This window comes from Anguilla anguilla, chromosome 11 (assembly GCF_013347855.1).
Source record: "Anguilla anguilla isolate fAngAng1 chromosome 11, fAngAng1.pri, whole genome shotgun sequence".
In the NCBI taxonomy this organism is placed as follows: Eukaryota; Metazoa; Chordata; class Actinopteri; order Anguilliformes; family Anguillidae; genus Anguilla; species Anguilla anguilla.
In genome coordinates, this window is record NC_049211.1 from 22,166,960 (window position 1) to 22,194,024 (window position 27,065).

The 27,065-nt window shown below is 39.1% G+C and overlaps 1 protein-coding gene across 1 annotated transcript in view; it reads right to left on the bottom strand.

Annotated features, from left to right (window-relative positions):
- Positions 1-9,799: 9,799 nt before the first annotated feature.
- The window catches only part of LOC118208196 (testis-expressed protein 264-like), a 74,448-nt gene continuing 57,182 nt past the window's right edge, over positions 9,800-27,065 (bottom strand). The window contains exons 3-4 of the mRNA XM_035382622.1: positions 24,712-24,880; positions 9,800-12,088 (exon numbers count right to left, since the gene is read on the bottom strand). Of these exons, the coding sequence (XP_035238513.1) occupies positions 11,799-12,088; positions 24,712-24,880 (459 nt within the window). The 3' untranslated portion in view covers positions 9,800-11,798. The remainder of the gene's footprint in view (positions 12,089-24,711; positions 24,881-27,065) is intronic.

Genomic DNA, 27,065 nt, shown 5'->3' on the forward strand with positions numbered 1-27,065 from the left:
ACGATGTAGATCGTATGAAGGGAGGAGTCATCGTGCGGGCATTCCGTCATCAACTGTCCGAAGCAATCATGAATTTATGAAGAATATAAAAGTCAAATAATACTATATCACATTATTTTCACCCTTTTAATGTATGGTCTAATGACACAATATTTCTTATTTAAATATTATTTACATTACTGCTGTGGACCTTCTGTTGTTAAATATTTCAGATATTATATCCCATCTGTGTTGTGCAGTGCTGTGTAGTAAAGGATTACGTGTAATATGGATTACATAATCAGATTACAAAAATGAAGTAACTGTAATCAGCCGAAGATACTTTTTAAAAATATACATGATGACAGTTAGCCTACTTTTTAAAAATCTGCATGATTCCTTCAACATACAATGTACAGGCATATGTACACAGGAGGATGAGCAGGAAGTAATTGTGTGCATTGTAGCTACACACTCAATGAAAGAAAAGACACTGCAGTTTTGTCAGAAACATACAATGTAACACTGCGCTAACATAGTCATTCTTGAATATAGCTTATCTACTGAAACTATAAGCAATCAAAAATAATCATATTAGATTACACCTTTTGAGTAATCCAGCAGATTACATTATTCATTATATTTTTAGTCACATACTCTGTAACTGGTACCAGATTACATTCAGCAAGTAGTCTACCCAACACTGGTTGTGTGCATCACTAATTCCTTCCGTAGTCTTTGTTTTACACATATTAAACAGAATTTTAGGCATATATTGCAAAGACCTGTTGCAAATAACAGCAGCAGCCCATACTGTGCATCAAATGACAAATAACCACGCAGCAATAATTTCGCATTACATTAGCATACATGGCAGCAATGCGTAGGCTACATTATTAAAAGCATGATAGCACTTGTTTTTGTCTCTAATAAGAAATAGCTATTGTTAATTCAGGTCTGCTCTAGAATTTAAAGGTTAAGACTCTTTTGATAACCAACACAAGTACAAATGTCAAAGGTAAAAAAAAGGCTCCGCTCATTGACACAGGATATCAAAAGCCCACCTTACAAATACTCACCATGAGAAGATCTGTTGTTGATCTGGGGCTATTAATCCTGAATAATGAATGCACACACACAAACACACACACGGTCAGACACACGCACATGCACGCACGCACACGCACACACACACACGCACAAATACATAGCCACATATACAAAAAGAAATGAAAATGTTCAAAATGAATCCATTAAACATTAAAAACATTGTTCAGATTTATTTTTCAGGTAGTTAAGAAAATATTAAATATTTATACTGAATATTTAATAATTGCACACACTAATCACTCACACACACTCCTAAACATCCACATTTCAGAATCCATATTTAGTTTATATATACTGTAGAACTGCATGGAAGGCTGCCATGTCACAGATATGTGTAAAATTGACAATATATCCTCAAATGCATATATATTTATATGTTTGAATATATGTGCTGCCTGTCATCTGAATGAATAATGGAACAGAATTCGGTAAATTCCCTTTGATATCATGCCAGGACAAATATTTCAGCATGAGTGCCAGGTGCTGTTGACCTCACTTGCAACCCCACAGTGTGGATTCCACAGGGGGTAGTTTTTGTGTCTACCCTGGCCAATAGACTAAGAGCGGTGTACTTCTGTGTATTTCTAAAGGAAAGACAAAGCCACCCTCTCATGGAATCTAAGCAAACCCCCCCCAGTGGGTGGTCCTCCTCATACCTAACAGATATCTAATCACACTCCCAATCTAAATAACTGGGGGAAATGAGACTCAGATGTTGCTTGTTTTTAGGGCCCATCCTCATGGTGAGGATACAGAGTGCATCGTGGGAACTGCATACAAGCGCCTGCAACATGTATCATGGGAGAACTGGGCTCTGAAAGCCATTAATCCAAGATATGCAATGCGAATGACAACATATTTCACAATCCTGTATGCCTGGATCTCTTACTCTAGGTGCCAGATATGCAGGCGATGAATGAAAGGTCATAAGTGCTTCTATTCCCTCCTCAGAAGTCAGGCGTCTTATTGAAATTACAATATGTGCTTGAAAATAGGATATCTTAAGCATGAAAAGAGGTTCAGTGGGAAATATCATTAAGTTTAGAAAAGAGCTGCTTTCTTCACTTATCTTTCAACTGTTAAAAAGGATGACAGAAGTTCCTTCCTCCGAAAGTGACTTTATTTTTGGAAACAAGAAAGAAAACATGGTTGATACTGATCTGGATTCCTTCAGATGAAACTCCTACAACAACTTCACAAGATTTTTTTTTTTTTTAATTCAAATGGCAGCAGATGCACTATTACAATGTAATCTGAGGAAATTCAGAGAAACTTTAGATTAATATATAAAAACAAAACAAAGGTCATTCTGTCTGGAAGAAAGGTTTGACACACAGTAGTAATTAAAATGACTAACATTCCCTCCTCGTTGAATAACTCCGTTTACTCTGACACAAAGGAACCAATTTTCCCTTAAATAGATTTTTAAGTGGATGTTACTGTGGCAGGGAATACTTGAGGGAAACCAGTCCTGATAAGAGCTGGTTAATTAATGCTCACAGAATTCCACACTAATTCCAAATGTGACTTCCTGTCCAGTGGTCACTGTCAGAACCATCTAATCTTGAGCCAGAGAGGAGACTCTTAACACCCGTCCTAAACACAGGAAATAGGATGCAAGATATAATGTTTGTAAGGGTTTATTACAAGAAACAGATAAGTTCAATTAAAACCCAATCATATATTTTTTATATGGCATCAATCTTCATCAACTATAACAGTGAAGATTAAAGAACGTAAAATATTATTATTTATTCATATTTGAATAATAGTTTTCATGTAATTTTGAAATGTTTGTTGTTATCATAAATTTTTGTATTTGTTTTACGTGAGAGATTTTCTTTTTACAGATGTATTGCAGAACTCGACGCAGGATGTTGAATCCTTAAATATGCTTTTGAAGCAGTGAATATGTTAATGTGCTGTATGTGAGGATTGAGCCTCGTCAGCAGCAGGCTGCCTCTGTGGGGGAGTGCAGCAGATTGGCCACAGTGGGGCGCTGGCACCTCCTCAGCTCCACACCAAATGGTCAGGGTGTGTCTCCTCTCACTGGCCTTACTGCCAGCATTGTCAACATTCCACAGCATTAAAATAAAATGTGCGCTTGTCCGTAGGTCTTTAAAGAATGCAACTGGACTGCAGATACGGAAAACAATGCTTAACACTTCATCTTCCCTTCAGGGCTAGGAATTAAAATATTCATGTGGCTTTTCAAATTTTTGAAAGGGTTTTGGCGTGTTCATTAATTAAATAGCAAAAACATTACTCTGTGAGTATGACCCAGCTAATAACGGCAACGTGACTGAATTATTAAGTGCGTGATGTAAGCCCGTGAAAAAATCACCAAAGCAGCAGTCACCAAAGGACTTGCCAGTGTACAGCTTCCCATGGAACCCTTTGCATCAAAACACGTGTTTATTTAACTAGAGTAGTGGGACTGGATTACATTCATACAGCATCAGCACCGTTGTGAAAGCATCTCATAGATCAAGGCTAGTGTATGATCAGTGCCCAGTCATTACTATACACAGGAGATCACAGTCAGTATTCAGGTTGCTATGGGTTGTGCTCCCAGTAAATGATAATTCAGTGCAAGACATGGAAGAGGGACAGAAAATCAATGCAGTTAGAGTCTGAACTTCATTAATTCATTCATTCACTGAATTTGTGTATTTTGGTACAAAATCAACCAAATACACGAGGCTGTAAAAACAATTTTGTTTTCTGTCCAATGAAAGATGATGATAAAATATTTGTTTTGGCAGGGTAAAAGTAGGATTTTAAAACCCACTAAAAACCTACAAGAGAAAATAATAATCGTCCAGCCTTTCTATTTCATCCATTTTTCAAAACATTCAAAAAATTGCTGTCAATCAAAATCAAAACAGAAATCCTAGATCAAACACAACCATTTAGCCACATTACAACCAAGAGAAAACTCAGATATAAAAGTAACATAAAGGTTGCAAACAAAAACTTTCAAAAGCTTCCAACAGCATGTTGAGAATTACTTGTCATATGTATTTTTATCTATATTTAAAGGAAAAAAAGATAACCCATTGGTACATATTCAGTGTTTCTTTGCCTGTTTTAGAAGTTGTCTCGCAATAATGAAAACACCTAAGTAAAGATATCATACACATGGTTTGATGGGTATATTCAGCTATGGATGAGTTACTTTTTTTGTACCACCATATGTGTTTATCACAGGGTACTACTTTGAGGCTGATTCAATTTAAATACACCCACGGTTTCCTTTTGAAAGAAGGAAATCGCACAATCCACGCCATGAAAATCCCAGCCTGCTGTAACAATAGAAATAAATGTAATTAGGGGACTGCTGACTGCTCTCATAAAGACATTTAGACAGGTGAGTACCAACCAGTAGGGCAGGACCAGTAAAACAAGCAAGTCTCAATTTAAAGTGAAATGACAGAGAGAAAATGATCGTATGCAACATTTTTTCTTTTTCAGAATTTAAAAAAAAACATTTGAATGTCTCAAAGCTCTTTGTTATTGCTATGAATCTTGGGAACATACAACTGCAGTGGCTTTTTAGAATAGTGGTTATTTCAATGAAATGCACAGCTAAAATGGTATTTGTCTCTTGCTGCACTATAAACCATCATAGGTAGTGAGGTCCCATTTTATGTAGAAACCAATAATTCTTTGGAAAAAATATCTCATAGAACAATGAAAAGTTTAGAATAGAGAAACATGGCTTCAGTCAGAACCAGATTACAGTACATAACTTAAAGTTAGAGAAATATGTAACCTGCCAGATGCACAGTCAAATGAGACTGCCTAGAGACTGGCTTTAGAAATAAAAATGAATGAAAATGTAAGCAGAGATGTGGTAGACTAGGTAACTGTTATTTGGCCCAATTATCCTTAACTCAACTTTTTGTCATGTTCTTTGAATTATGGAATTACGTGTTTTAATCATATGTACAGCTACTCATTATTTGTGTTTGTAAACTGCTTCTGCAAGCATGACTGTTCTTTTGAACACTGCTGTAGCATGAATTGAAAAACACCTAATTTTGACTGGAAAAAAAAATTCTATGTTTAGACTAAGGAGTCAGTATCCGTAATGGCTTTTAAAAGATCCATGCAGCTGCCATGGAGATGAGCACATCCCTGAGTGTGTTTTATTCATTCTTTGCAGAGTGCACCGATGGTCTGGAGAATACCATAATGCAGCGTACAGAATGCAGATCTATCCATTTTTGATCTTCTGTCACAATCAGCATAAAACCTGCATTTTCCCAGTTCTCATCCAATTACAGCTATACACATTTTCACCGGGACTTCTTCAGATGTCTGCAGAGCACCTCCAGCCTCGTTGCAGGTGAGGCGGTGGAGATGACTGAAGAGTTGTCGCAGCCAGGTTGTCTGACTGGTATAAACAGGCATGTGGAAATGCGCCGTCAGATATGCCAGGACACGAGCCGCACGCTGCGTCTCCGGCAGCAGCTGCTGCGCCTCACGCTCAGAATGAGAAAGACGTTTGAAGACATTCTACTTTTCCACAGATAAATTAATATTTATGGCCGACTCTCCTGTCAAGCTATGCGCCGATTCGGTGTGTGAGTCTTCAAACGCCGTGAGAAAGCGAAGCGCATTCAGACCCCGGTCATGTAAATCTGTCCTCTAGCTGAACACTGTGCACCTGTTAACTCCTCAGATTCTGAGATTAACCACAGATTCCCCTGCCCAGTGTTTACTGCTGCCTAGCCTACAGAGCATGGACCTCCACAGCTGCACGGTGCTTTCAATTCCAAATCACTCAAAATAGTCAACAAAATGTCAGTGGGAAGGCTGTGGTGCATCATCACAAATATTCTGCTCTTTTCGCCGTGTGACTGCCAACAGGACGCACGTGGGCATCATGGTGGTGAATGGAAGCAGGAATTTGTGTTTGCCAGCTATGAAGTCATTTCACAGAAAGTATCTGAAACCTGGCAAATGAAATACTGCATCTATAATAAGCACTTTTGTAACACAGGAAGAATCCCACCTATTCAACACTGATGACAATTTCTTAATATTGCAACCGTAGTGAAGCTTAAATCATTCCAATCCAGATATTTCACTTGGGAGCTGACTTCTAATTTAAGCCTAAATATTAGTAAAATAGTAAAAATCTATGAAAGTCTCCAGGTTCGAGGAAATTAATGCATAATGGACTGTATCTTGTTAACATTAAAATTTTAAAATTGCTTGCATAATATACAATTTGGCTCTTGATGAAATTAGGGAATATGTGTAATAAAAGTCATTATTGTGGTCAGACCCATGCAGAATTAAATTATAACATTTTAGTGTACCTGTTGTGAACATGGGTTACATAGTCTCTCTCATATTTAATACCATAGCAGTTGTGGGCTAACTAGCTAACAACCACATCCTGCGTATAGTTAATGGCAGATGCACCTAAATGTCCAATGGGGATAATTATCGATTGTGGTACTGCAGAATTCATGATGTAATTGGTAGGAAAAAGAAAGAGAAAGGAGAAAATCACACAAGTTTGGGGCTTTATTGTGTGGAAAAGTAAAGTTGTTTGTAAATTCTGTCTGTTTACATGAGGCCAGAAGGAACAAAAGTTAATGGTCACTGTGAATATTTCTGTAGGAAACCCTGAAAAGTGCCAGTACTTTGCTTCCTGTGCTTGTGTTTAAAGCTGCATTTTTCTGGCATTAATGAGTGCCACAGTTCAAAAGTGTGATTCGCCTGGTTTGTCTCTTGCTGAAATCGTTACAATATACATTTACATGCTGAATTCCTTCTGAGACTTTAAAAAGGATATTCAATAAAAATTCACTCATACTATTTAATTCATTGGCTTAGGCCAATGTATCATTATACAATCCATATTTTAACAGTCTGCATTCCTTGGTTGAAAATATCATTTCTTTTTGGGCTCATTAAAAATCAAGAATAATTCTTTCGAAAGATGGGATGCCAGTGTTAGAAACCGTTCGCTCCATGCTACAGCTGGGCGTACATTTCCACATTTTAGCATGATCATTTGTCTCATCAAAAATAAAAACTATTTGGAGTATGTTTTATGACAGCCAAAGCAGGAGGCATATACATTCCTCAAGTGTGAGGTAGGGATATTAACTCCTGAAATCTATGTTTTTGTTTAGACTGTTAAAACTCACGGAGACTCACTTGATATTTTTCTTTGCTGGTAAAAACCAACAGAGGACAAATCAGGGCAGAAAACACAGTACGACCGAACAAATTAAAAGGTCCTAATTATCTTTGCATGCTAAAAGGCTGTGAATTGGTTTCTGTGGTTATACTGTACATTTCAGAGAGACGTCTACAGGAACATTTTTAGCAGATGGATAATTCAGCCTCATCAAGGACATTCAGTTATTATTATTTTCAAAGTCTGACATTTCCCAGAAACATCAGTTTAATGGAAAGGTCTTACTTATGAATCAATAGAAAATGCAAATTAAGAAAAAAAATGCCATACCCAAGTTTTCAAATTAATTCTAACTGTGAATATTTTTTTTTAAGAATCTGGGTTTTCATTTCCTTGTTTTAGTGCGTATCATTTCTGTCAAAACAGAAATGAAAATGCAATGTCAATTTATTCATTGCTTTCTCTTTGTCACTGCCATAATTTTAATCCAAACACAAATGGAAAACAGAAAAACGCAATGTTCACCTTTTTAATTTCCTCATTCTGAGACATTTTCCTTGCTGCAGCTCAAATGCAAAAAAAAAAAAAAAAAGAAAAAAAAATGCAAAATGCAAAATGCAAACCTGGCTTGCTTTTGCTTTTTCACTCTCAACTTTTCAACATGAGTCTGGTTTAACAGTGAAGAGTTCAGAATGAGTGAGGCAGCTGGATGTACAACGTTCAAACAGTGTCCATCTGACAGTGTCCAACTAGTTAACGTTGGGAGCTAAGTATTTTGAATCACTGAACAGAATGATGATTAAAACAAAACAAAAAGTAGAAGCAACCATTTTCTATGTTGTATATAGTACAACCCTGACACAAAGCAGTAAGTAAACCTTTCTTAGAAGGAAAGAAAAGAAGAAAGAAAGAAATAAACTTGCAAGCCTACAGTGCACACCTGACACAGGCAGAAGAAAAAGAGTAACTTATTAAACTGTGGCCAGAGGATGAGGTTTTATTCCATCCACACGGAAGCACCAGCCATGAAAAAGGGGCATTACTGGGGAGAAACAGCCATGCAACCTGGCAGAAATGGCCTGTTGTTTTCAGTGTCCCGGAGTTATGGTCTGTGCTTTATGCCTTCCCAGCACCAAATGGCTTGGAAATCATTGCTGAGTCCTGAGGTGGTGACCCCAAACAGAAGCATCCTGATTTCAAAACCCATACGGAGCATCGGGTCAGTCTGTAGTAGCCTGTTTGCAATGTGCGCTAGGTTTTCCCTCAATACCCTCAGATGCTATTTTTTATAGCATTGTGATTCTTGCGCCAGGCGTGATATGATAAAACTCTTTCTAGCGTTAGCGACGGCTCATGTTCTCTGCTCACGCCACCTGCTGACAGCACAGCCAGCCTTCCCGTGCAGCCCTGCCTGTGCTGCTGCTGCTGATGAGATTTTCACCTCAATGACCCCGCCTATGGCTCCCACATCTAAAACTCTGCCTCTAACGGGGCATACATTGCCTGAAATTCAGCCTATCACACATCTGATGCCAATCTATAAGCTCAGTGAAAGCTGTGGAATTCACAGAGCACAGAATTTTTTTTTGCCGTTTTGCTGCAGTACTTTCATAATGAAGCACATCACCTCAGTGAAGGTGTTTAGAGGAGGTGAGAATCTACGCTTCATACACTTTCATATACTGTAGCTTGCCAGGGACTAATGCTACACAAAGAATGTCAGCTGTGAGGGAAAACAGAAGTGGTTTAGTAGCAAGGAGCCTGTGTAAAATATGTCACATTACCACAAACCATTGTCCCGAACATCTGACTGATGTCTGCAATGTTGACGTCTCTCTGTTGCAGCTGTGAAAATCTTGAGCTCTGTTGAGAGCTGACCATCTCAGGTATGAGACTCGCTCTCATTAAGCTTTTTATTTTAGTTTGTTTCATTAGGTGGCGATGAAGGAAAGAGGAGCAGACGCATTGTGGTTGGCTGGTGTTGCATTTGGTGTGTGTGTGTGTGTGTGTCTATGAGCACAAAATCCCCCTTTTTGTGTTTTTATTCCTTTTGATCAATGCCAATATTTAACTGGACACTTCAAAAGATGGGTGTTGGCTTGAGTACCTAAGAGAAGCACAGGTGTTGAAAAGTTAAAATAAGCAAGTTGTCTGAGTTCATGCAAGTTTGTTTCTTAGTTCTTGGAAATTTCTAAACAAGTATAAAAAAGTTTAATAAAATAACAGCTGTTTAGGACTGAGGTAAATGTAAATATTAAAAAATTGTTACAAATTTGTAGAGTTAAAGTTTTACCTGATTTCTTTATCAACATTGCTTTGGTTCCTCAAGCCAATAAATCACTGTATTGAATAGCCTATAATTCAGACTGTTCCACCCCTGATATGACCATGTCTGATATATAGTTTTTACAGTAACCTGAATAACCTATGGAAACCCATATGCTGTTAAATGTAAATGTTTAATGAGTGGCAGTTTCTTTTAGGCTACAGTCATGTTTCTGGGCCTGGGTCAGGCAGTCAAATAAGCAATGAAGGACATGTAATAGGTTTGTTTGATTTCGCAATGCAAATTCATTTTATTAGTTAGCAACTATCTCAACATGGCATCTTACCCTTTATATCAGTCTGTCACCACTGACAGGCCAAACATCAAAACATGTCAGTAAATTCCAATATGATACTACAAAATAAAAGAAAACAGATTAACAATCCACAAGTACCTCTGAACACCCCAACACTCAATGGCTTTTCAAGTAAGAATGAACATCATTGAGAAAGATCCACAGTTGTTTGTTACAAAGTCTGACAGTTTTTTATCGATATAACAATAACAAAAATGTGATGGAAACAAACAAGACAAAATCTTTGCCTATGAATTAACTTACTGTAGACCGTACATAGATATCCGATTAAACTTTTACTTATATAGAAATAAGTATATCTCTATCACAGGAGAAATATGCCAAAATACTAAAAAAGGCATTATATTTTCCCTCATAGAATTATCAATAGAGATATGTTTTACAGTCCTGACTATACTGTCCTTATGTTACTTGACAGAATGACTACTTGGTATTGTAACACAACCATTGCTTTGTCTGAAGTTATTGAAATGTAAAGAACTCAGTGAGTCTATATCTCATCAAAATCTGTAACCAGTAAATACATGAACATGCATCAGAACACGTGAACAAAAAACAATACAAGTATTTTTTTAAAGACTAAAAATATTATCGGTATTCAAAAACTAAACATAAACCTGAGTAACATCCCTTAACCTCTTCCATGATATGTACCCCAAAGATATTATGGGACATTTTTGTAGTATATTGCCTTCAATGATTATCAACAAAATCCAAAAAAGTGTAGGGTATTTTATCAAGTATGGGAAAAGAACAGACCTTTTTTATATTTATGAATTGATAAATGGTGATAAGAACATAGATAAAATTCAAAAGAAAACTGTGCAAAATATAAGGGATTTATAATGATCATGTCAGCAACATTCTCCTCTGTCAGTCTATTTAGAAGAAAGCCTATGCTTTCATAGGCCACTGGTATTTGAGGTAATTGATAATGGTCCCTGTCATTAAAACCCAAAACCACACCAATGGAAAAACATGTTCTTATAGGCTATAACTGAAGAAAGGATAGAGCTACCCTCGTCAAGGGTATTTATTTTATTTATTTATATAGAAAGCATTTCTTTTGGAGGTACTACTTCAGGGCGGTTATGCTATGTTAGCTATAACTTGTGTTTTGGTGTGGTCAAGTATAATGGAAATAAAGATGATAGTAAAACTAATAAAGCATTACTTGTTAGTTGCTTGGAATAGAAAAGTGGCAGCTAGATATCAGGTTGTCTAGCTTTTTTTAAAGCCAGCTATAAATACTTTTTAGGTTCTAAACAAAGTTCCATAGCTATCTAGAAGCTCAAGCCTTTAGATAGTTAGCTATCTAGTTAGATAGCTTAAAATTTAAAATGGATGACTGCATTGTTACTGTAACTAAGAAGTTAGAAGTTTTTGTTAGCTAGTGTTTTAGCTGGTTGAGAGAAAATAAAACAAGATAGCTGTGAAACCAGCTTACTCAACATTTTATCACTAGATACGATGTTGAGTAAACAATTAAGATGAACATAAAAGGAGTTAATATATATATTTTTTTATTTTACCACACAATCACAGCTGTCATTTCTTTTTCCCCTGCAGCCCAGCAGAGTTTCACAGCCCATGTGCTGCATCACTGCACTGCTTACCTGCCTAATGCACCACAGGAGCTACTCTTGCATGATGTGACAGAGAATACCCTGCCAACTGAAACCCCTCTCTTTAAGTGATACCACAAATAATTATGAGCCACAGTACCCAGCCTGGCCCTGGCATAGTAAGGAACCAGTTCCAGAACACAGGGGCACACAATTGCACTGAAAACGGTTGTGTGAGCCAGCCATCCAACAGCCACCATCTTTCCTTTGGATGTTTCAACTCAGTAATACTCTTGTCAGAACACGTCTGTAGATAAATCAAGCCTCACCATTCTAGTTTTACTCTTCACCCTCAGCCACTGCCTCTCGCTCCTCTGGGGTGACTGCTAAGGTTTTGTTGCATGGGACTTCAGCTGGTGCCCCATCTGCCTTCTCCTGACCCTCCACCAGCTCTAAATCCAGTTCCTCAAATGATGAGGAGGATTGGTCGGAGCTCCTGTCACTCCAGTGGTCTCCACATCCCTGATCCCGGTGAATTAGGGTAGGCACTGAGGACGGAGCCAAGGATGACTCACGGCTGCCAGACATCATGCGACACACAGAGCTGGTTTCGCTGTTGGAGTCTGCACCTGGAAGCATTGGCAAGGACAGATTAGAGAGCATGGAAGAAATCCTCTCAATAATCAATCAAAAAAGTCCATCAGTTATTAAGAGGAGGCTGGTGGCAATCCAAGAATCTCAAATGAGAACAATTTGTTGCTGCAAAAAACAACATGGATGAGTACATTTACATTTCAGACAATTAGCAGACACTTTAATCCAAAGTGATTTACACAGCTTACATTCTTTCACAAAAATCAATTTATACAGCTGGCTATTTACTGAAGCAATTCAGTTTAAGTACCTTACACAAGGGTACAACAGCAATCCCAGGTGACAATCAAATCCACAGTCTCAGAATTGTAAATTCAGTTCCCTACCCATTACAGTATATTACATTACTGTAAATATATTTATTATCACATGAATGAGTAGATGACCTTTGATCCTGGTACCATATATGGGGATTCATTATAAAAACATGGCTTTTGTAAGTGAGAAGTAATTCCATTTGGTTAATTAAAAAGCAAATTGACATTGTTGCAAACTCATCTGTTCAGTAAGTACACCTTTGACAGAATATTGCTGTACCTGGACAGTGCTTGGACTTTCTTATAAGTATTTTTCGTGGAACAAGCGATTTCCTGCAGCCCAGACACAGCAGAGCAATCTCCCCTCACTGTCTTACTCTCATAAGGGAAGCCTTCAAAACCCCCGCGGGCTGTTCATTGGAGGACAAGCCGTATAGCCATTCCTGTAATCTTACAAAAGACCTTTCATTCAAGGGTGATCTTTTGTACACTGTAAAAAAAAGTATTTAAAAAAAAAAAAAAAAACCTTTCAGATGTGCTAGAAGCAGAACCAAAGATCACATGGATAGGGGTTTGACGCATGTGTCACTGGAAACTATTGAGAGAATTACAGTTTGCAACTGTGTTGGACAAAACAAAACAAACAATTGTACTTAGTCCAAGCTCGATGTTGCATGGACTCTTCTGTGCTTTTACATTTTTAATGAATGGTGACCATAGAAAAACAGAGGGCAACATTTATCCATAAAAGGGTATGAGTTCACTTGACAACCAATTCTCTGGTATTCTCACTATATAAATGCATGTAGAGCAACCCAGGGAGTGCTCTGCCAAGCCTGAAGCAGACTTACACAGAGAGCTGGCACCTTGACAGACGGATTCTCTCCAAGCATGAATCTGTGCATCTCAGTAGAGTTTTCAAAAATGTTTTTTAATGAGTTTGAAAAATTATAAAAACAAATGAAGTCATTATTTGCAAAGAATAAGCAAATAATGACTTAATTTGGTTCACACACAGGTGAACTTAAAGACATGCTATGCAGGATTTTTAGCCTTGCTGAGGTTTTGTTACAATCAAATAAATCTCTGTCCTCAGCCCCACCCATTCACCATCATTTTTATATCTTATATACATTTTTATACCGTTTTTATTTTCATATTTCTGTTTTTCAATAGCTGTCGCCATCAAAGAAAAGCTATGCCAAGACTGACTGGTTTTTGAACAAGGCCTGTTGGCTTGTTTCACTTTGCTGTACTTCTGCTTCCTCACCTCCGTTATTGCAGTAGCCAGCTATTTACAAATTCTCCACTGAAACCTGATGCCACCACTCTGTAGCACCACACCCAAAAATGTCCCAAGCACACCTTGGAAGAAGACACACAGCAAAGGAGCATGAATATTGACAGTGCATCATAGATATGACTGAGCATCACTGTTTTATAAATATTTTAAAGGTAAAAATCATGCATAGTATGCCTTTAACTTGCACTGGATGGAAATACAGAAATCATACATCAAAAAAATCATAGAAATCATCATATCTTGTGAGGGAGCATCACGAAAACTAATATAAACTGATATGTACATTGTTGATTAAATCTCAGTGAGTGGGGAGATGCACTACAAGAGGCCTAAAGAATCCTGGTCATTGCATGAATTGAGCTGCCATTCAGTTAGATATCGCCATATACCAAGATACTTGTTTAGCAAGTTTATTGCAATGCAATCATAAGGTCAGGGACACAGAATGCCAAGAGGTAGAGGACTCAGATGGCTAATAGGATTGTGGCCCATCTCGATTTCTGTGGTTCATGGTTGAAGTGCAGGTACAGTTCTCCACAAGCATTAGTCTATTTCAGAGCCATAATCTGTTATGCCAGAGGCCACACAGAAAGGTGATGGATGCCAGTTTTAGAGGCATGACATGGCTGGGAACACAATACACAATTTTCTGTTGTTAAGGGGAGTGCTGACCAAAATATTCTGATCTCGTCACAACACCCCAGTAACTGTCAATATAAATGGGACCATGACAGTTTTGAGGTAGAGAATTCCAGACAATAGTCCCAGGCAAGTCTGAAGCCTTGAGGCCATGCCAAGCCTGTCTCATTTTGGGTCATTAACCACAGGAGATTGGGACCCTTTACACTTTATTGGAGGATTTTTATTTGATGGAGACACTGAATCAACACACCTGAAGCATGCTTCTCCCTGCTACAGTCTCACATCAGCATTCTTTCCTTACTTGCGTTTCGGCTACAGTTCATCTCTCCTCTCCATGCTCACGGTTTTCATATTGCACATCCACAACACTGGTTCCACACATGACATCACAGCTGGACACCAGCTCTGGAAAGTCTACCATTGCAGCCTAGTGACTGGACTCAGAGGTGATATTTCGTAAGTGATTTTTAATCATAAATGAAAAACAACGGTAATCCAATGTTGTGCCTATGGGTGCTAAAACAAGCACAGAGAAGCAGATGGTGCAACAATTTAATGATTGCCTGCGGTTCAACTCCATTTTCTGCTTCCCAACAGGAAATCATAGTTGGCTGGGGATATTATCCTTATGTTTATACCAGCACTTACCGCATAACAGGTAAACCACACCTGATCAACATACATCCTAATTGTAAATTTAATTGTACACTTAGGTAGCCTATAGAATTTTGCACTATTTAACTTTGAAATGAGGTCATCATAAATCTTTATCTTTCGTACTTTGGCTGAAAATCTGTAATTAGTAATTCACTTAAGCCTTTTAATGCCTTTTCTCCATGTTGGAATGCATACTCATATTCATAAGCCAGACTCATTAGTATGATGTCCAATGCCAGGTGAGTGCAGACAAGCACACATTCCCCTCCAGAACATGTACGGCCAGCCATTGCTTCTTTTCAATCTGCAGTCCACCGACTGAGCCAGACAAAGCATGAGAGGGGTCCAGCTCATACAGACAGAGCACAGTCAGTACAATGAACAGCAGTGTTCAGCTGCACAATGGAACAATGATGCTTTCAATAAGACGACAAGTACCATTCACACAGCAGGCATTCAATGCCAGTTCATCACTGAAGTAGAGTATGAGTATAAATATTCATGACAATATATCAGCAGCCTGTTTTTGTACAATTTTCACTCCTGTCCAACATGCAATGTACATGTTTGTTGTTCTAGGCTACTTTTTGCATTATATAGTGGTGCAAGGTTTCAGTGGGGATGCCATATGCAAAGACATTAATATTTGACATTAATACCTGTACATCCAGCAGAGTGTGATTATAACTATCCAAGTTAGGTTTTTAGTGACAATATATTTACCTCAGGGACAAGTAACTCTTAAGGTGACTCCATAGGTAGCTGGGTAATTAACAGACTACATTTTTCCTCTAACGTTAATCAAGTGAAGCCGTTTTAGATCAACTCATAAGACCATAAATACCTGTCCCTAATTCACTAGTTAAACAATCAGTGATTGCTAGCCCAACGTTCGTGATTGTGGAAACAATGTTTTCATATACAAGCAGCTGTACAACAGACACTGCTATCTCAAAACAATGAACATGCATACATCATTTATCATGAGAAAAAAATATTAGCTTTCATACAAAAAACAAGACTGTACGGTTTAATCAATACTGTTCGGCCTCTCGGGTCTTTATTATTCTTGTTTGAAAAAGACAGATATGTTTCCCACCGCACAGCGTATCTTTGCCAGTGTCATATTATTTTCAGATTTGAGGGAATTGATTCCAAGACTGTGACATCATATGCTGCAGATTAATAGGATACGAGAGAGCTTTCCGGTCATTCAGGCTGAATGGAGCTGCTAAAAGACATGCACATGCTGACCAACAGTGCAGCCACGGCGTATCTTGCTCTGCTTTAATTAATGTAATTCCTCTGAACATTTTTTAAAGCTATGCACCACATAGAATCACACGGCAAATACATTTCTGCAAATTCACTGCCTGTCAAGCCATCCATTAATTTATCATAATGCGCAGTATGCATATCTACTTAAGTGCTGCATACATGAAACAATACTGCCAACGGAAGTGGGAAGAACACATGTAATTTACCCTGTAACACGCTGTGACAGCCTGTGAATAAGCTATAAATACCTCGCACATGTAAATTCAGTCAGTGAGTCAATCGTCAGGATGACTAACGGTATAAATGCTTTAACTCAATGCTAAGGCCACAGAGGAGGCGGTTTACTGTACAATCCTTTCAGACTGCTGCCTCCCTGGCTAGCAAACATTTCCTTATTTAATCCGCCAACTGCCGTAAACTTTAATGTAGCGTTTGATCTGACCAAGAATAGAAAATAATGAAAACAGGTAAAGTTGGCAGCGACTCATGGGTCTTCTCAAGGGAGGAGAGCGCCACACAGAAACCTAGTTAAAAGGCCGAAAGTGAGCAGAAACCGGCAGAAAACCTCTTAAACATGAAATGAAATGGTAATAATGGGTATAAAAATCAATAAACAGGGCTTAGTTATTAGTTTTTTTTTCTCTTCTCTCTTTGAAACTTATGCAAGCGTTGGCTCCCTTGCCTCCTCTGACCAGCCACCACTGGCAAAACGCAGTAATAACACTAATAAAGTAGACGTAACAACATTTATCTTTTATCATAAGCCAGCCCCCCAGCCTTTGATAAAGTATGAACCATAAACCATAATAGCCATTTTAAATATTTGTGAAAATATATGCCATAGATATATGGCAGACACATTAATGAAAAAAGATAATGTACTGTTTCTTTCAAATAAGTAATTGGATGCACCTATTGCTACTAATATAATTTTACAATGTAATGTATTCTATTGCTTATATATGCATGTAAGACAACATACAACAGTGGCAATAGCCTTGTAATATATGCAGTCTACTCGACTTGCATTAAAAATACATCGCGTACATTGTGATTTTCGCATGTGAACATGAATGGCTTCATCGTAAGTGAAGTGTAGAGTGTTATTTATCTGCATTCCAGGGACTCAGACAATATGGCAGTGATCCCTGAAGGGTTTCAGTCTGGAGAAAGCATGACCCTGGGATGGGAATGAGTGGGTATTCACACTGGCATCCTCACACTACAGCACTGGGCTGTCATCATGGGAGGCGTGCACGTGGCACACACACATACACGCAAACACACACACCTACACACACAAACACGTGCACACACACACACACACACATGCACGCACGCACACATATACACACATACACACACGTATACACACATGCACACACATGCATTTGTGCACACGCATGCACGCACACACAGTATATGAGAAGAGACATTCTAGCTCCAGCAAGACGTCATGCTGGCACAATCAGCGCACTGCCAGTCTTTGACTTTACATGGCAGAAAATTACATCTCTATTCTTCTCTTACATTTCTCCTGGCGAGAAGAAATTTAAGCTATTCATTTTGTTCTCTCAGTCTACTTATTATGTGCATTGTCCCTGTGTTCCTCTTTACAAGAAACCAGTCATAGACTCCCAGCAGGTGTTCCCTTACAGCTGAAGCGCAGTGTCCTTCCTCACACCCGTCAATCTCCTTGTTAGACTTGGGTCCATATTTTCCTGATAGCTGCTGTGCTGTCACTGGGTGTTTGTGGATCTATATCCTCTGCAGTTCAATTTGTGAAAAGATAATGGAAAATGATGGAATGATAGCCTTGAGGATCAGCAAAGAATGAAAGTCCTGAACCCACTGCAAAATAATAGGATACAACATACATTTTTGAGCTCATTCACAGTAACCCTGAAAGGTTTAACACAATGGATTTCACTAAGCCTTTTAAAGAATTATGCATTTAAAATGGGCTAGCTCAAATTCCACTGCAGTCAAGATTTAAAGTAATATTATTGGGCTCCACTGACTCACAATCACCACTTATGCTATCTGCTCAACACTGTTCTGGCTCGCAAAAGTAACCCTTACATAATTATATTCAGTATTTATGATGTCTAAAGAGATCGAGATGGAGAATGCTGAAATAACACTGAGTCCAAGTAAAATCCATAAAAAATGAAAACATACACACATAATCATGAGTGCAGGTCATTACATTTTCAAAAGCCAGTCCCAACCTATAGGGACTTTATAATAGAGGGACCTGTCAAGCTTAATCACAGCCACATTTTAGGCTGTTGAAATGACATTATTGATATTTGTAATTAAAACTGAATGAAGTACATTTTAATGTGTTTCTTACATAATTTAGCCTGCTTTGTTTACTCTAAATACCAAAATTCAGCTTGGTTTGTTTTTCACTTGGTCATCACTTGTTTAGAGGGTGTGTTGGACACCATATGAATAAACATATTAAATGTCCTGGTGCTCACTTCAGCAGTGTGCATGTCAGTGACAAACATGTTTATCACCAGAGCAGTTCTCAGAGGCACATGCATTCATTACTTTGCAGATTCTTTTGTTTTGGGGGGTGGGGGAGGGTGTGAGAGAACAGGCATGCAGCTTTCTGACACTTCATTGATCAATTAAGCAATTAAACACATAAGGAATTCAATTAAAATCACTGCTTGGCACTTGTGTGTTGTAATACTACATGCCATATTTCGTATGCTGAAAAAACAATGTGTTGCACTGCTTTAAACATAACACCCATGTACAAAAGAGCTTCCTAATCTTTCTACCAAACCTAGCACTTTTCCAACATTGATGTAATATCTCAAGATTACTTGAGATATTAAAATCAGTTAGATGAGAGGCAACTCTCATTGACCACTGCTGCTGTTAATGCATAACCATCAGAGGACAGTAAATTACTTTGGATGGGGGTATTTTCTAGTAAGAGATCATAAGGGAAATACATAACTTTGTATGATTGTGTGCCCCACAACGCCAAGTCATCATTTATAGCAGCATTATACCCCTCTTTCCTACTGCCTGCGCAGAGCGGGAATGAGCAAAGGCCAATTTAGGATGGGTGACCCTGTGAACCTCTCTCCCTGCCTGGGAGAACTGCCCTATTAGAAACTCTTGGGAGCACAGGCTATGGCGTACTGACTCATAACCTGGGTCCTGGTCATCAGCCGGTGTCCCTCTCGGGATGCAATCATGGCCATGGCAACAGGGCTCAGGGACACAAGACGCAGCAAGCTAAGGTCAGAGTACAGCCGCAATAGATTTCAAAAAATGTGCAGGGTCAAGGGGTGGTAGAGGCCGGGGAAAACGAGCGGGAAATGCCCCGAATGGTAATTGCACCACTGCTCCAAAGGAACTGGAACTGGCAGTGGGCGTAAAGGCACCGTGACATCCTTTTGTGGAAGCACATCTGAGTTCCACTGAAGGATGGGTACAAATTACAGTGCCAAACCTGCCGTTTGAAGGCAGTAAACTTCAGAAGTCTTATGCAGAATTATTATTTTTTGCCTATGTCAGTGCTTTCTCTCTGAAATGACTATTTGTCAGTATTATTTCTGCATATTTATTAGTCGTCACTTTCCTAACGTTTATTTATTCAATTTTCCCAAGGACCCGAGGGGGAGGAGGTCTACAGGCTTGTCACTTCTGCATTACTTTTTTCTGCATTACGGGCATGGCAGCCAAGATGGAGTATGCATCGAAACGAGAAAGAGCAACAGATTTAACACCGGCCTGACACTAAATGATCTCACACCTGCCTATCTGACACCACATTGCTTTTACTTTGGCTTCAAACAAATACTGGTTCCACAGTGAACCTGGAGGATCTGCAGGTGTGAGTGTGTGTGTAAAGACATTCCATGCAGTCTGACCTCCTTTCCGAGGTAGGATTAAAACACACACCTCAAATGAAATCATAATTCCTCACCAGTTAGCCTCTCCCTCAGAGTCAGGAATTAAAACACACATTAAATTTAAATTAAATCTTAATTCCTCTTCAGTCTTATTGATGTTACAGTTTCCAACTAATCTAAGCTTGTCTAATAAGACCATTGGGCTACTGAATGAAAATGAATGGGCCAGTAGCCACTTCCAACAGAAAAAAAGCCCATACTTATCACCTTCTCGAAGCTGATACAACAGTAAATGAAGGACTCATTTTGAAAATAATCCCATCATATCGGGAAACATTTGTATGAAAATGTAGATATGAAACCAAACATTGACAAGATACTGCATTTCACTGAAGTATAGTTCCTTTTCAGCTTTAAGTTCCAATACTAGCTGACATTTGTTGGTATTCTAACGTGGTTCAGTTTATGACTATATAATTGAATATAGTGGGCCTTCCTGAGCAATGAAAACTATTTTCTTCTATCATAGTTTTTTATTTCACATATGGGCAAATATAGGGATTCTTTTTTGTAGCCAATAAGAAAATGTACATGGTTATTCTCAATAATTAGTCATTTAAATATAACTGCTTAACCTTAAGTACTATACAGTACTTCAGTATACAGTATTCACAGGTAAGCGACTGGGCAAGAGAATACATATGGGCATAATGTGTCACTACGATTGAATACATACTAAATGCATACCGCATATTCCTCAAAAAGTCAAACATCTGTTTGCACTTAGAGTAGCTTTACGTCATTCTGAATAAGAGCATCAGCAAAATGAATATAGTATCTCACGCATACACCTCCGCAAAACGAACCTCCTGCTGTTGTTGTAAATGCACTGGAAATATGCTGATTTGAGACACAGTGTGGCACAGTGGGTTTGGACAGACTGCCAGAGGGCAGGTGAACAGGGCTGGATTCACTCCGATATTCTGGACAGCACCTGCTTATATGCATGTGGAACGCAATGGACAGGCAGGAAGAAATTTCCCTATGTGGACTGCCTACAGAGCAGCAACCAGTTCCCTGCATTAGATTTAAATCCACGTGATGTAAAAATATATTAAATCTGTACGACAAATACAATAACAAACGCAATATATCATATTTCAAGTTATTCTATCCAAGTATTATCAAGCATTTGCATGAGAAAGCCTACATTGAACTATCATGAAAAGATCATTTAAATCCAGATCACAGGAGGTACAATTTCACTGTCTGGAAATGATGAGGGTTCTCTGAGTCGAGTTCTCCTTAATATGCCAGAGCAACACTGCGTCAGGACGGGAGTTATCTTATGTGCATTGCAATGCATTAACTGCTGAACTCTGCTATCTCCCAATGGCAGTCTCTCGGTTAATCACTTTTCAGGTATACTTTGACAGCTCTAATTGATGTGTTTGTAATTTCTATATTGCCTCAGAAACTCAGGAAAAGGCCTATGGTCTTTTAAATATATTTTAGTCACAGAAGTCCCCTGACCAGTTGGCATTTAAAAGCGTCAAGGCAAATAATGTCCGAGACAGATCCAGTGCTGGAAAACAGTTTGGGCTGTCTGAATGTGCTGTGATCTCAAGAAACAGCGAGGAGATGGGAAAAAAGAAAGGGGTTGGGGGGGAAGAAAGTGGCAATAAAAGTGGCAAAACATGAAAACGTATCTCTCAGTTCTCGCCCTCTTCCGTCCGTCAGGGCACGGCCACTTGAAGACCCTGACCGCTCTTCGCAGGTGTGTATCGTACCTCCCAGTGCCTCATGCTCACATCTGTGTCACAGCTGACAAGCCGTTTGGCTATAATGAGGAATCGCGCCTTCCTGCCTGCACACGGTCCGTAGGAGCTCCTTGATCTCTCCTCTCCTGCCCATAATTCACCTCTGTGACACTGAGCAGGTTCGGGACAACACCGAGGCACCATAAAGAGCTTGATAGGACAGGGTAGAAAGCTTAACAATCCAAATACGAAATACAAAATGACTTCCAGCAGACTTCGCTCTGAGAAATTCCTCGAGCTTTCTGACCCATGATGCATTCAATATAAAAGTGCCCACATATTTAACCTCAAAGTAAAAATGATTTGTGGGTGCTCAGTGAATGTAATAATGTCCAAAAAATGTACCATTGTAAAAAAAAAAAAATGATACACTGGCAATGAAAACCGAATGGAAGTGAACCAAATCATATCTAAAGACAAAAAAACTCATCCAAATTGTACTGTGGAAGTTTTTTGACAGGTGTTGAGGAACTACTCAAAATTCTAGATGAGTGACTTCAGATCAATCCATGGCAGTACAGCTGAAAGCCTTCAGGATATCTGGCTCCTATAAAATGTCATGTAACAGCATTCCATTCACAGTTATTCTCACTCTTATCAGTGTACCCCAGCTGATATCACCATTTGTCAAGTGAGTGACAGCAGAGCTCAGATGGGCATCTCCTGACGCACCGTTAGAAAAATGGCTCAAGCACCCAGAGCACTCTATGTAGACATATCCTCGTATAACAGCATTACTACCAGTAGAAATGTATTACTGCTATCTTTGTGTTCATGCTATAGTTGCTTTAGATGGATGATTCCCTGAGAGGGAAGAGAATACCCAACGGGGAATTCCACAACTTCCTCAGGAATGGGGATTCATATATGAGGTGTTTGCAGGACATGGGTTTTCTGTTACAGTTCCACACCTAATTTATTTCAAATAATTGCCACAGAACATGACCTGAAATACAGTGGTTTTCTGAGGGCCTGGTTCAATCTAAATGGTGTCGCAGTTAGCCTTGAACAACAAACAATGGTACAACAAGCAGAAAACACAGTTTTCTCTGGCTACCGTAATGACTAAATAATGTATTAACGACATACAAATAGCGTCTCTAGTAATGGGGTGACAACCGGCTTAATTAAAAATCTACTTAAATGCAGAAAGACCTGCAATGAAAAACTGTTCCTTTAGGCTAAATAAATCCTAGAGTGGGGACTTCATGCCTCAACCCAACCGTAAAGCACGACAAACAGATTCTTCTGATTGTACTATATTAATAATATTTAAATTTGAACATACATGGGTTTACCTGTGTCTGTGGAACAGCAATAAAGATGGAACCACTTGTCATGTTGTACAGGATTCAATGTTCAATGATTCTATTCAAAACACCACCACTTCATACTGCATCTCCCATTGGCACAGCAATGGGAATAATAGGTCTTATCTTTGGTTGCTAGTTGAAAAACCATCTACATTTATTAAAAACGATTTTAAGAGGAAAGAAAAGCCTGTAATCCCCACCACAAGCCACTCAGCTCAGTCAGCACAACATATTAATTTGGTCAATATCTTCTGTCACAATCCTCCTATTAAATGATTTGCTTACTGACAAAGTCACCACCTCCCCTCTACTAACTGGGGTTTTATGTTTCTCACAAGCCCTGTCAGGCTAAATAACCACGGCGAGGTAATTCTTAGCGTTTGATTAGTGACTCACGAGTGAGACGTATTCACGGCGACAAGGCAATTACACGGTGTCGCGTAGCGGCTGACTGACGCGATCAATACCGGGGGCAGCAACTGGAAAAATACATTTCACAACATCTTTGCCCTCCGTTAAAGTTGCCAGCGTCTAATCAACTCGCCGTATGCCTGAGTCAGCACTGCCTTGTCAGATCGCCCTGCCGTCCAGAGCACACCAGCAGGTTGTTTCCACCGGCAACACAGGCGGTCGCACCTCCACGGGAAACGGCAGGGACACTGACTGCGAACCGCTGACCGACAAAAGCTAAACTTGCACTGCTTCACCTCACAAGGTGAGCCCAAAACCATTTTCGGTCCAAATTATTAAGGGTCCTTTCTTTTTTGTATAATTGGAATGATGTATAAGGACAGAAATGGAGTTTCTGTGTTGATGTATGCTTGGACATTATTTACATTGATCATTTGGTTAGCAGAAAGCCTTGTCCAGGGACAGCTTGCATGGCCTACATTTAATTTTCTATGAGATTACACAACTGGACATTTACAGACACAATTCCAGTTCAGTGCCTTGGCTCAAGGGCCGAACTAGCACTTACGAGGTGCTAAGTCTTAAACCTTAATCACCACTCCACCCTGCAGCCAATGAAGAAGCTGGCAGTCACATGGTTCACTTTGCTGGAAGCTGACTTTATATGCATGGCTTTAGCTCAGTAAAAAAGTTAATAAGATTTTTCTCACTGGCATTTTACTGAAATTGTAAAGAAAAAAGCGGTGATTTTTAGAGGAGGTTAATGTGTGTCCGGGGGGGCAGAGGAGGGGAAAGCAATATCCTCAGCCTGATGCTCGCAAACCCACGCACACCCACACGCACCGCCGCAACAGCCTGCCTCCACATTACCTGTGCGTAGCCCTTTCTTTAAAAAAAACTCATTCCACGGTAAAAAAAAAAATTGTGCATGTTTTCCGAATATTCATTCCATGAGGAGGAGTGGATGAAGGGGCATAAGACGGGGACAGAGACTAGCAGTAGGGGATGGATAAAGCTGTGGGGGTGGGCCTCATACCTGTGATGTCCGTCCTTCTGTCCTCCTCTGAATCTTCACTGTCCTTCTGTCTCCACTCCTCCCGCAGCTCGGGGACATAGAAGTCACTCTGGCGCGCTAGAGGGCCCATGAAATGGATCATATTACCCTGGTAGATCTCAATGAAGGGGTGGGCACAAAGCTTCCTCTCCTGAGGGGGGTGAGACAGGGAGGTGGGGAGAGAGACGGGCAGGGAAAGAGCAAAATGATGAGAGTTCAAAGATCACCATCCTTCATTCACTCAGCATGCACCCCTCAACAGATGCTCAATCCCCTTCCCACTCCCACATCCCAGCCCTCGGAGAGTGTCTGTCCTCAACAGGAAGACAGATTATGAGGGAAAAGGCTGAGTCACTTGATTAGCTGAAGCACCGCACCCTCTATTTGAGCTGGTAAATGACGACTTCAGGGGGCTGCAATTATATCGGTAAGAAGGCGCCGTTGTTGATTCCTTGCCTCGTTAAGATGCCTTAACAAGCCGAGATTGGATCAATCATATTACTGGAGGGAAAGAGAGCAGACTGGTATTTCAAATCGAGGCCGCAGAGATTTGAATAATGCGTGTTACAACTGCACATTAGAATGTGAATCAAACTGAGGAATAATGGAATCTATCCTCGTAAATTCTTCTACAGAGTATGTGCTCTCAATATGAATTAACTGAATAAAACCTTGAATAATGCTCCCATTCATAATATTTCCCCACCTCAGTTAAACACCTCTATACTCCATATTCTGAAGCCTGCCAACCAGTAATATTAATATTGCCCTTCTCCCCGAGTTTAAAACAGCAAGACCCAGTTTTTAGAGTATCATTTTAAATATAATGAAACAAAATATCAACAAGGAATTTTGAAGGCATTTACAGTTTGAATAGTCCTGACCTTTTCATGTTATAGCTTAACCTTTTACCATTCTCCTCATGTACATTGAGCTAATTACAATCAATGCCTTGGAGGGAATGTTTGTTTAACCAAAAGATGCAAGCACAGCATATTCAATGCTATTGCATTCTGCAAAGAAAACAGAAAACCAGATGCCTGCATAACACAAGAAAGAAGGTATTGCCCCAGTCAGGTACATAGAAAAATGCTCAGTGATATCAAAATTGAGAGAGAAAGAGAAAGAGAGAGAGAGCAAGAGAGAAAAAGTTGGTAATGTATGTGCTTTCGTATTACAAATCAATTTTTAAGCTTGCCGTTCTATCCTTCTATTAACTTTGCTAGCTTCTCTTCTCTTTCACTTCTTAAAATTCTTTGCTTTTCTTATATACAAATAATGAATTTATCCAGCTAACCAGAAAGCAATTAATCACAGTCCTTTGAAAAGCCTCTAAGTTTGAGGATCTTGCTGATATAAATTACATGATCCACACGCTCTGTTGCCCAGTTACCCCCCTTTGCTCCTCACTGCCACTTCAAACCCTTTTTCTTGCTCATCACTGTGACTGCTGCTCCTTCAATCTTCATACCATTATCTTCAGACTCTCAGCTTCCTCCCCTTGAAGCACAATCTACTGATACACTCATCTGTTTTGTCTGAAAAATATATTTCTTTTCTCGTCTCAGTCTCCCCAGTGCCAGTGTGAATCGCCTGCCAATATCCATGCCATATATATTTGTCTGATCCTTGTGTGACCTCTTTGATTATTACTTTGGCATTTTCATATTCTGTTTTAACCTGAATTCTCTTCTGTTCTTCCGGCATTTAATGTCAGCACACATGGTTCTTGCAGATATTATCATCCTGTTTTTAACACCCGTTTAATGACCCGTTTCACATTCCTTTTGGGATAATACAATACCATCTTGCTTTATAAGTGACGTTTTTAAATAACTTTAAATCAGCATTCTACCATCAAGAGATTGTAAATACAAATTAGTTATAAAATGAACTTATATTTCCAATGCAATCTCGCATCAGTATGACCAACTGATTAAATGGCTTAAAATATTGTATTATTTATTATTAATAAATAATGCGTGGAGTAATCAGAGCCTCCGACTTTCAAGTGTGCCATCCACATTTACTCAACATAAGGAATAAATACATGAATAATTGCTTTAAAAGGCCAGTAAAGAACCCTCAGAGTGAACAGTTTAATTAAATGCCTGTGGATATTACATATTGTTTCTCTGCTCAATTTCCCGTTGATCATTTTAAATCATTTTTTCTTTGAATGGATCTGTTTTCACCTTGAATCCCGCTGGCTTCAACTTGACCTGTGGCTCAATCAGTCCGATCAGTCACAGGATACTGGATACAGTAATCCAAATCAAACATGTTGTGTCAAATGAATGTCTTGGGAAAACTGTACATTCATAAAAATATTTAAA